Here is a 12,456-nt window from a genome sequence, read left to right as displayed (position 1 = left end):
GTGTTTCATTGACCGCACCCCCAACCATCTTCTCATCATTTATCATCCACGGTCAACTATCTCTCATAATTAATTAATAAATAATAATAATAATTAAAATAACTGAAAGGATATTGAAGGGAATAATAAAGCTGCACATTTATAATTTGTGAATTAATATAATAACGAGAATAAAACTAGGTGATACAGATTGTGATAAAAATAGGGATCCAATTGTATCTATCACTAATCACACACAAACATTGCAAATTTTAATTGTAATATATTAAATAAATTATGTGCAGTTAAGAAAAAATACTGGCAGATATGGTCATTTAGTGAATCAAAATCAATTATTGGGAATCATAGAAGTAAGTAATTATATTTTAAAAATAAAAATTATATCTTGGGTTACACTACTTCTTGTGATGTAATCTATAAGCCCTTTTCTCAGGAAAAAGTATACACCAGATAAATTATGAAAATTTAATGTGCTTACAACTATGAATATCAGTCTCTATCAAAAAAATATATTACTAAAACATTGGAGTTACTAAAAATATAAATTTTTTTTAATCGAATTATTTATAAAGTGCCTAAAATTAAGGGTGGGGTCCTCGTCCTGTTAATTAAAGGATTTGGGAGGGAATATTCCTTCGTATTAGTATTCCACGGAAGAAAATCCTCTTACTTAATAAGAGCCTTGAAACACTTTAGCAGCATAGCTATAAAAATTTAAATAACACTTTAGAAAGATTTTTGGCCCGGAAAAGGTAAAGACTTTTAAAATTATTTTTCTTTTATGTGAATAAGATTTTTTTAAGAACTGAAATATTTTTTGTATTTAAAACGGCTATTTAATTTCTTGCTATCATTACATATATTTCTTTTCTTCTTTAATTTTTTTTTAGTTAAGAATTAATATCCAAAAAATAAACGCATTAAACGATTAGTTTGGTTTAATAAATAATTACTTAATAGTATGTAATAATAAAAATAATAATATAGAAAATCGTAAAAAACAGATAACCATAACACTCATAGTGATAATGATGTTATTATAAAATATTAACTCTTAAAAAAATAGTAATAATAGATTTTTGCAAGGATAAGAATTAAAAATAAAATATGTGAAGAGACTAACTGACAATATAAAAATGACTTCCGAAACCTATGACTATCATAACCTAGTATTCAATGGAGACCTTTTCAAGAAATATCTTGATACTCGAAGAAGTTCATAAATTCTTTCATATATAAATTCATAAAATATATGTCCTGTTGGACTGTATTCACCAATGTATGTGTATTCACCAAGGACTGTATTCAAGTAGCCTAGCTGAATGTAGTTGTGTAATTTGTTTAAAAAAGACCTTTTAAAGAAATAACTCAAAATTATTGTTTCTTGGTGAGCAATTCAAGAGCAAGTGTCCAAACTTCAAGTAGGGATATTGCACCCAGGTGATCAAAGTCTTTTTAAGAAAGAGAACTCAGGTCTTTCTCTTTCTTAAAACGACTCAGGAAAGCTTTACATTTTTTGTGAGTGTTAGAGTAAATCACCATTTCGGAATAACCTTGCACCTAAACCAGGCGGAGGAAGTCAGAAGATGACAGAAAATTAGAGGAAAATGAAGAACTTTAATTTATTAGTCGCAGAGCTCTTCAAGAAAATAACCCACCAATTCATCGAAGAGGTAAAATTTTATTTTATATTATCTTTAATCTCCTAATTAAGTCCAAATTTCGCTATCCATACAAAACAATATCACAACTTTTTTGCCATAAAATTAAACTATCAACTTGTTTATTACAAGTTATTTTTCTTTTATTACAATGCTTAATTTACCTTATTCTATTAAAAGTATAGTCCACGGCACTAATATACCAGCAATATCAATATAATTAATTAATCCTGACAGTATCCCCCAAGGCAGGAAATTTCAGAACTAAACATCCGGAATTTTTAATTGGAATAAACAACTATTTTTTCTTAGTGGAATATATCAGATTCCACTTATTTAAGTTAAAAAACAACAAAAAAAAAACCTGTTTTAATATACACAATACTTTAATTTGAATTTTTCGTATTTTGACCAGATTTTAAGATCCGGCCCAACTTAGGTTCGATTTAGCCCAGCCAGGAGGTTTAAAATGTATTTCGTAAGGAACTCACGGTTTGAATCTCGACTTTTTTTCCCTTCAGGTTACAATATGTTAGTTACAAGAAGGATATAAACCTTTTTTTTTTTTAACACCCTTCCTTGTCATTTCTGACATACGGGATTGTTTTCTACGGGATACTAATTAAATAAAAATCGACACCCTGGGCCGGATTTAAACCGGCGCTGCTGCAGTTCTGAGGTTGCTAAGACCTAACTTACTGCATAGATACATACTGCCCTTTTAAGCGTAGCTGTAAAGATACATAACTATATACAGAATAAAACAGTCAGTATTAATCCTTGCGGTATTCCTGAGACTAAAATTTCTAAATTTGCCAAAGAGGAACGATTGAAAGATAAGATAGTAATTATAACTTAAGTGGATGTTCCTAAGTGTAAAAAGAATCTTCTGGTGCCAGTCATTAATTATGTTAGCAAAAATACATAAGCGGGGTATATCAATAAGTTTTTCTCAAGTATAGGTAAGCTAAACAGAACAGTATGTTGAGAATATTTTATTTGTTTTTTAATTATGTCTTAGTAAACCTGGGTAATAAAACTGATAAAGACATATTAGTGAAACAGGCCAAATCACTGGAGTTCCTTTTTTTTTTTTTTTTTTTTCAGCCACCCAGGGTGCAGTTTATTCATTAACGCAGCTGATAAATTCACATCGATTCGCCCCTCATATTAATTCCCTTTATCGAGGGACGCTACAATGCACTCTCATAATATAATATCATCTATGGAGATACTTTTAAATATTATCGACTGTTAAAAATGACCTTTAAAAAAATCTAGCCTTCCTGAATGCTGATAAAAATTTATTTTTTTAAAATCGGAAATATTTTATTTGTATTTTTTTGATTGGTAATAATTCTAGGGGACCATTCATTCATATTCAGAAAATATGTTTTCCTATCTAAATCTAATTATAATTAATAAATCCAATTGCCTAATATATATTCATTGTTTTATTAATCAATTGAATCAGTCGAAGATAATGACCTTTTTTCTTGTTAGTTAAAAATAGTTTTATTCTAGCAATTTTTTTTTTAATATTCAAAGGATATGCCGTCGTGTTCTTATGGTCTGTTATATCTGGTATAATACTATTGAGACCGTCTTGAAGATGCCACTGGAGGTTTTGAATAGCAGAATTTCTCACTTCTATTTTGAAAATCGTTGAAGGAATTTAAGTTTTTTCCTGACAGTAGTCGACCGAACATTTAGTTATTGGAAGGTCCTAAGTTGGGACTGTAAGTAATGTGAAGAAAATCGAGTTACTAGTGTAGTGTATCTTGTTGAAAATATTCCCGATTTATTAGTTTTTATAAATTTAGGAATCAATTCTTCGACCTTCTGAAATAAAATCTTATTGGCTTATTAATTACAAATTATAGAGAACAATGTAATTTTTCGGATTGCCCTTTTTCTCCATAGCCCCCAAAAACTAAAGATTGTTATACCATTTCTCGGTTTTAGGGTTTCTTAAATATATCCATTTTTATTACAAGCAATAGTTCGTTTAATGAAACGATTATTTTAGTTTTTTTTGTAAAAATTTCTTGCTTGATAAGCGATTTATGATTCAAGCACTATTGCGAATTCCCAAATACTTTATGTTCGTTGTGCTTGCCCCAACAGAGTCTCGCTGTTCTCGAATTATAATTTTCTTCCAGAATCCTCTTCCCCCTAAAGCTGATGCTGATGCTGATGTCATAAGTTTCAAATTTTTGAAACCATCCGTTCAGTAAGAGTATAATTTTGGAACTCGTGCACTCACTGGATTATTATCATTCCATTTAATGGCTTATGATTAAAAATGTTTTAATGTTAGAGGTCATATTTAACCTACAGATTATACAAAACTAAAGGAAAATTGAAGTTGATTGCTATTTAAAAAAAAAATGAAATCCTATATAATTTATGACTCACCCCATTATTAATAAGTTATCTTTAATTTCGTAATACTTCCTATTTTTATTGAAAATTATATTAACTATATTATTTTAGTGTGAAATCATTATATACATGTATTTAGAACTATCCTTCAACTATCATAATAAATTTCCTCTCATGTTCTCTATCGTACTCCTCCGAATATATTGTTGGAAGAACCATTAATCTTTACTTCGACAGGAATTTCTCATCTAGACCGAACCTGAGTGAGACCCGACTAAATTTTTATATGATGCTTACCTTTTATAACACAACGATTCATATAAAGGGAGTTCATATACTTTAAGCAGTTCAAGTGACTTAAATGAGGATTAACGTATTAATTATTTTTATACAATTAGTTCTTCCCATAATTGATTAAATTCCTTTAATCCGACATCTTTACTAATAAATCTTGTGTCTTTTAATTATTAATTACATGGTAAGTAATGCATACTGCTTGCTTTAATTTCTTTAAGTCCACTATTCTAAGAATAAAGTAACAAGGTTAATAATAAATAAAACTAAATTTTAGGACAAGAACAAAAAATCAATTCATAGTTTTTTATTTCTCACGTTATTTGTTTCCTGTACTTTGATAATTCAACTTAGAAGTGAGCATGTACACAAAGGCTTAATTGACACGTTTTAAGCTATCATCTAATTTTAACAAGTATACTGCTTATAGCTGATCTGAGCTTAACTATCCGTTTTCTTATTTTCCTTCCACGTCCTCTTTTTCTAATTCTCTCCTAGTTTCTCTATTTTATAAATATATTAGGGTCTGTTTCCATATAAATTTATAATTATAGGAACGTCGTTATGCTATTCATCAGTCAGAAAACAATTATTATTAAAATTATTGGAGAAGTCATAAGTAACTGTACGGTTGTGGGGAACTTGAAAAACTGTGAGTTGTTGCTCAACTTTGCTAATTTACACATAATAAGCAGTCCAATAGTCAAAAAAAGAGAAAAACTTGAAAAGAAGAAGACAGAATAACAGGCCAGACCAGTAGAATATAACAAATTGAGAACTTTTTGTCACCCACAGGGTTGACAAAAAAAAATGTATGTAAATGATGATGTTGAATTCCCCATGAGTACAAAACATTAGTATCTACCAAATTCTGATATTTTTTTCTTTTAAAAAAAAAATGCTTGTTGTAAGAGGAACGGTTCCCCTACTTCCAAGGCAACCTTTTACTTAAAATAGTTGTTAACCAAATTTCGATGTATATTTTTTCAGTTAGCTATAGATACTTTTTATATGGCTGTCCACTTTCCTTAGTTCACTGATTTTATGATCCTGATTATTTTATAAAGTTTTATTGCTGGGTCTACTACTAGATCTTTCTTTTCTGCCGCACTGAATGCTAGAATGTCCACAAAAACTTGTTCAGTCCTCCCTTAGTAGATAATACACTTCTTGAAAACGTATCTCTAAGAATTCAACAGTATGCTTCTTTGTGATAATAAGCTAGTTGCCAATAATTTATTGTTAACTAAAGTCATAAAAGTACTAAAACCTTCACTGTTAGTTGAATTTATAAACTTAAGGTGAGAAATACAAAGCCAAACAGAAATACTGCTTAGCGAATTATTGAAAGTCTAATTTTTTTATCAAATATGACTTACGAGAAGTTGAATCTGCACAAGGGGATGCCGTTGATGTTTTCTTCTGGAGGAAGGTCCACAGGAGGTATCCTCTGCTCATTCCAATAAGTCACATGACCCTCCGTGGTGATGACGTAATGGAGGTCTCGGTCGCAGGGGCAAGACGATAGTACTATAGCCTTGGCGTCATCTCCAGGCTGTAAACATAGTTTTATTTTTATTTAAGATGGTATGTAGTATTAATACATATATAACTCTTATTTTTATTAATATGATAATTCATAATAAAAATTAATAAATAACCAAATATGGAGCTGATTGATATTAAAACGGTACTAAATAAAACTCTTATTCTGAGTTAAAACTGTGCTTCTTTAGTTTAGCTTATGGTTTTTCCAGTAATAGAACGATCGAGGAGCTAGATACAACCCATAATAAAAGTTGGAATAGCATTGAAATTTCTCTTAAATCTCACAGAAACCTTTAAGTAGAAAGCAAACTATATATTTATTTCACGACTTGAAAGTAATTTCTAGGCAAAATCACGCTTTAAAAAATTAATTTTACTCATCAACATTACCATATTTTTTTATTTGAAGTAAACCATTTAATAGAAGGAAGAATAATGCTTTTTAAGAATTAAAAATAAGAAAATTAATTCTTTTGTTGTTATTTTTTAACAAATTTTAACTAAAGAAAATTTTCTGCTTAAAGTTATGTAAAAATCCTAAAACTAATTTTGGGAAATACGCATTGCTACTTAGTAGGGTAGAACAGTCTGTATAAATATACAAATTACATTGTCATTACTGGAGAGCTTAATGCAAGTAGCAAACCTGGACCTCAAAAACTTACCAGCTAACAATTAAACTTCAACTGTCACAATCAGAACCTTTATAAACCCTTTTACAAATTCATGAACTAAAACTCAAAAAGGACTATAGCTCAAAGCTGGAGTTTGTAGAGTTCACGTATTTTCAACTGGAACGCTTCGGAGATCAATACAGACAAATCTAAAATGCTCTATATCTTAAAAACTATCAACACTAGAAAATCTAAATAAACATTATTTAAAGGAGAGTAAATTTTCTGAAATATTAGCTTTAATAGAGCTATTCACCTTCAATAGTTCTCGAGATATAGCTTCTTAAAAAGCAATATTTCTTAAAAATCTACTGAAAGATTAGTAGTTAGTTAATTTATTTTGAGAAATCTATATCTCAGGAACTATGTGACGTTTAGATATCTATTAGCACTCAAATTAAAGCTAGTTTAACGTACTGTAAAGTAGTTTATGACCTTTACATTCGTAGGAATAGCATTTTTATAATATTTTCTAAAATAAATTGATTTACAGTTGTTCAGACAATAGGTTTGAGTTTTGATAAAATTTATTTCAGAAACCATAAGTCTGTCAACACTCAAACTAAAGCTAGTTACTATAAAATAATTTATAACGTTCATCTTTGTAGGAGTAGCAGTTCTTATGTTATTTGACAAAATAAATTCACAAACTGTTAATTTCTAGTTGTTCGTATAAAATGATTTTGAAAAATTATATTCACTAGACCCATAAGAGATAAATATGTCTACTAGCACTCAAAATAAAGATAATTTAACTTACGTAGTTTATGACACTTTTATCTTCGTAGGGATAGTATTTTTGATGATATTCGTATATGAATATAAATTTGGCAAATAAAAATTTGTCCGAACAACTATAAATCAATTTATTTTAGAAAATTTCATGAAAACTACTATTTCTACGACAATGAACGTCATAAACTACTTTATAGCCCATTAAACTAGCTTTAATTTGAGTGCTAACAGACGTCTGCTCGTCAAATGTTTTTGAGATATAGATTTTTCAACTGATCATTCAGTACTACAGAACGTATATTTTTATGAAATATTACTTTTTAAAAAGCTATATCTTGAGAAATATCGAACGTAAATACCTCTATTAGGGCTTACAGTTTAACAAATTTACTCTATTTCAAATGATATTTTCTTAGATGTTCTATTGCTGTTGGTAGTTTTAAAGTTATAGAGCTCCGAATGAAAAATTAATTATTTTTAACGTTTTGAAAAGCCGCCATTTTTTATTCCCCCTACCTATTACATAGTTTTCATTAAAGTCAATAAACAATTGGGGTGAAATAACTGACTTTTTCTCCTCTTGGGCTCTTGTACTATTTGAATGGTGCAGCATGTGCGGATTGAAGCTTAACGATTCGGCCGGAACAGAGAAAATAAATAAATCAGTTGGTCCAGACATCAAATTTCATATTAGAAATCTTATCTGGTTCGTTAACAAAGGACTACTTTTCTCAGAGGAAGATAATTGGCAACTCTCAGGGCTCCTCTTATGCAACGTTATCTTCTGCTGGGATCGAGTAACATAATTCCATTGGTCGAAAAACATTAGTAAACAACTCAGTCTGTATCCTAGTAACCTATCTTTCACTTCATTTAAAATTATTGGTTTAAAATCTAAGTTGAAGGATGAATTGTTTACAAGTTTTGTTAAAAAACATTATATTTTTATTTTGCTCGAAACCTTTACTAACAAAGAAAATTTTAAGGTTTATTAAAAATCCTTGTTTTTGGGTAAGTAGTGTAAAAATCAAGATTTAGAAGGAAGAGGAGTGATATTTTCTGTGCTCGGGTTTCTGTAATTGATTTTTTTGCTTCCTTGTGTCTAGAAGTCAGTTGGGTGCTTTGCATCTCTTAATAGCTTTAATTTTAGAATTTAGTCTCTTAACTACATGAATATTGGGAAAAGCCAATTCGTGCAAGTGATTTCGTATATCTAAAATCATAAATGTTTGCACAAAAAGTTGTGCAATTTTTCAGGAAGATCGAAATAGTTCCTTACAACCACAGCGTCAATTATTAGAAGTAAGTTAGCAGACATGTGACATTGTAGATTTTATTACTGCTAACAGATGAACCATAAAGTATAATCTCTTTTTTTGTACTTAACCATCTAGGATTTATGAATTAAAAAGGAAGTCAATTGAAAATCTGAATTTGTGCACTAAATGTTTTGAAGAAGAGGGTATGAAATATAGTAAAATTGAGTTTATTTCTCAATAAAATTGAAATTCATACCATAACAAATTTTTTCATTAGACTTATGTAGTTTCTTTTTTTAGGTTTTTATCTACATGTTTTTTTAAACCCAGTTGAGGTATCCAGGTTACTGGGTGATAACGGAAGAAAAATTTAGGATTATTAGATTTTTTAGTAATATAATATAAAAAAAATTAAATATTTATTCGTGAAAAAAAAGAATATTAATGGATAGAGACCATTTATGTGTTTAAGTAAACAAAAAGGCCATTGTAGTCTCAATTGGATTAATTTATTAATAAAGATCATAATAAAAAAAGGCTATCATTCCTGGCCGGACCTGCCCTATTAAGATCCCCAGGGAGCGACGGTCCTTTTTTCACTCTTGAAATATTTGCTTATAACTGTAAGATGAGAATTAAGATAGTTTAATACAGCAATATTTAAAAAGCGCCTGAAATTTAAAAATGGCGTTTAAGATTTAACTGTTTGTAAAATGAGTAAGTTATTAATGTAAGTACATATAAAGACCATTGCAGTCTCTAATAGATTAATTTATTGATCTTGCCAAATTTTCGTCAATTCATCATCAGGGCATTAGATTTTTAGAAAAACACACATCATATTGTAAAAGGACTTCAAACGCAATAAATAACAATTAAAAAAAAAAAAGTTACTAAAAAATAATTGGTGCTCAACTCCATACACCTCATAATGGTAACTGAACTAGAACCTTCTATAAGAGGAGTGGGGTTGCCAACATTAAAATATTTCAACTATTCTAATAAAGGTTAAATATTCTCTAAAATCTTAAAATTTAATTATAATATATATTTAACAAAAAGTTAGGTTAAAGTAAAAAAAAATCAGTTTTCATTCATCATTTGTGTCCCACTTTTTTTTTTCTTAATTACAGTAATAGAAAGAATGTACTAAAGTGTTTGTTTATTATTCACCCAACGAAAAAAATATAATTTAATTTATAAAAATAATAATAATTCATAAAAAAGTATGTACATGAATACATTTTTGTTATAAAAATATATTCATATCGCACTAGTATTTCTAAAGTAACATAAGTCTAAAACTTACATTTCTGGAAATGTGACACTCTTGCCTATGGAGGGGGAATAGCATGAAGGCAGTAAGAGTGACACAAGTGCCCTCTGGCGGACAAGCTCTGAAGCTAGGTTGATACAGTTTTGATGATTCATAAAGATGTATTTACCAATTTATTTCATAGTCATAGCTCAAAAACACCGATTTTTGAGTTGTGTCACTTTAGAAATACTAGTGCGATATGTACAAAAAGCAGGAAGTTATATTGAGTGAATAAGCTGTTCAGGAAGCAGTTTCATATCTTAGTATTGGCATAACAACTTTTTGGCCAAATGTTTAATTTTTTTTTTTTTAACTGGTAATAGTAAACTAACAGGCATGAAGGAAAAATTCTAACTAGGATTTCAAGTGAGAGGGATTGTGTCTACGGATTACGTTTGATTTGACTTCACGCAACAGCATTACAGTCAACCCCCAACATGTCAAAAGCATACCCAGCTTCAGCAACATATATTGGGCACGATCATTATTCCAGCTGTAATGAGGAGCACCTGGCCCAGTAACGGCAGCTGGACCAATTAGCCCCCTCCTATCAGCCCTCGTGTAGCTACATGGCTTCTAAAACCTCATCTACGGTTCATTAACCATGCAATTATGGATCTTGTGGATCTTATGAGCACAATTTGTCATTTGTTATGAATGCCTCAGTGTATAAACTTCTAAATTGTTCAGCACTGTTTTAATTTTTTTTTAATTTCGAGTTTAAAAGGTATATTAATAAAAATGTAAATGATTGAGTTGTGAATAATGAATTTTTAAATCTTTTTATGCCTTGACAAGAAAGGAATATCTTTGTTTAAATCATAACAATATTTAGTCTGGGGTTATTCAGTTACAGAATTTAATAAAAAAATAAATTATTCGAGTATAATATAATATTTTGGTTCTACGAACTAGGCTATAGCGTAAACCTTTAAAAAAACCAAGCAAAAAGCGGAAGAGCCCCCCGTAAAGTAAGCTTTACTAGCGCCACCTAGCGACCGGTAGAAAGATCTTATGTCCCCAGCGACCTTAGTGGGCAGAAAATGTAGTGAAAGTGTAGGAGAGCTTTTTTTTCCTTCTCATTGAATTCCTCCTCATCATGTTTGCGTAGATACCCAAAGAGCTGTTCCCGCAATAGGGAAGGAGAAATAGGAGAGAGGAGAGTGCTTGGCGAAGATATAATGCCTTTCCATCCGCCTGAGTAAGTTCACTCCTTATTTCCTTTCTTACTTCAACTGGACCTTCATCTTCAGAATTATTACATAAATTCATCAATATCAGCAATTTTCAATGGATCAAATCATTCAAAATTCATTAAAACTCTAACCGATGTTTTGACAACCCAAAATGTTTTATGTTAATATCCCCTACAACCATGTAAATTAAATGAAAAAGTGAAGTACTGTATAGCCTCAAGCGGAAAGCGCGCTTCAAACAAACCTAATTTTGCACTATCTGACTATGTGAAAATTAACTTATCATCGAGTTTTAATTATTGAACTAAAATATTTTAAAAGTTTAATTTGATCTATCCTTGACCAATATTTTATGGTGATACGTCAGAAAAATTTAATAAAACTATTTGGGCTAAGCGTGCAAGGAAAAGAGCCAAACGAAAATTGCCAGTCCAAAGGGAGAAAACAAGCCCCGAGGCAATAGCCGGCTCCGGCTATAAATTTGATTATTTAACCACTAAGAGGTGGGGGCGTAATTTACAGCTCCACCTGGGAACATAGCCCGGCCCGTGGAAATATAAAAACTGTTCCTATTGCCTGAGGGAAGCCAATAGCAGAATTAATAACAGCGGCATAAAGGGTGAGGGGTTACAAATTGGCCCTTGTATTGGGAGCTGTATGTTTATTGGCTGGCGGCTATTTACATATTTACCCAACCTCCCCCCACTCCCTCGGAGCCCCTTGTTCAAGGACCTAGGTCCTTTATAGCCCCTTACTGTCTGGCCGGCGACTGGCATTGTCGTAAAAGTGCCCTATGCTGTCTATATATCGCCGCTCCACCGATTCAGGACTCTATTGCCCCATTGTGTTTTCGTTTGGATGTCTCCGAATAGGATCTTCAAATACAGATGGTGGGTGCTCCCACTTGTCAGTCCTTGTCCCTAAACAGAGGCTTGGAAATACGATAATTTTATAAGTAGTGAGCGTTATAGAATAGTAAGTAAAGTACTTTACTTAGGTCTCCTTGACCCGGTTTTAAATACGGTTGGGACATAATATTATGTATTCTGTTTAATAGACGGCGGGTCAAACTAGTGGGTTCGGGAGCTCTCCTGGAGCACCCTCTGCCCCTAACGTTAGTACTTCCTATAGGTTCAAAAATCTGGTGGTTAAGCAAACCTTGCATAACATTTGGTCTTGAAACAGTACTTTCTTACCTAGCACTGCACAAGACCAATCACGGGCTGTAGAAGGTACAGTTTTGTTTTTTAAATTCAGATTAAGTACTTAAAAATCAGTTCGATTATACAATGTCACACTTAGGTGAATTAAAATTACTCTAGCACAAGGTTATGTTAAATATTTTTTGATTTTATAATAATAAACTATAAATTTATAATTATGTTA

At 30.8% G+C, this 12,456-nt stretch overlaps 1 protein-coding gene across 1 annotated transcript in view; it reads right to left on the bottom strand.

The window, feature by feature from the left end:
* LOC106689017 (C3 and PZP-like alpha-2-macroglobulin domain-containing protein 8) overlaps positions 1–12,456 on the bottom strand; it is a gene marked incomplete at its 5' end in the record, with an annotated part of 143,321 nt that overhangs the window by 51,286 nt on the left and 79,579 nt on the right. Inside the window, 1 exon segment of the mRNA XM_014433756.2 lies at positions 5,720–5,895. Within this exon segment, the coding sequence (XP_014289242.1) occupies positions 5,720–5,895 (176 nt within the window).

Source organism: Halyomorpha halys, unplaced genomic scaffold (genome assembly GCF_000696795.3).
Source record: "Halyomorpha halys isolate HHAL.00 unplaced genomic scaffold, Hhal_1.1 Scaffold1259.1, whole genome shotgun sequence".
Lineage (NCBI taxonomy): Eukaryota > Metazoa > Arthropoda > Insecta > Hemiptera > Pentatomidae > Halyomorpha > Halyomorpha halys.
The sequence above is the reverse complement of the archived record's forward strand: the minus strand, read 5'-3'. Positions and strand labels throughout refer to the sequence as shown.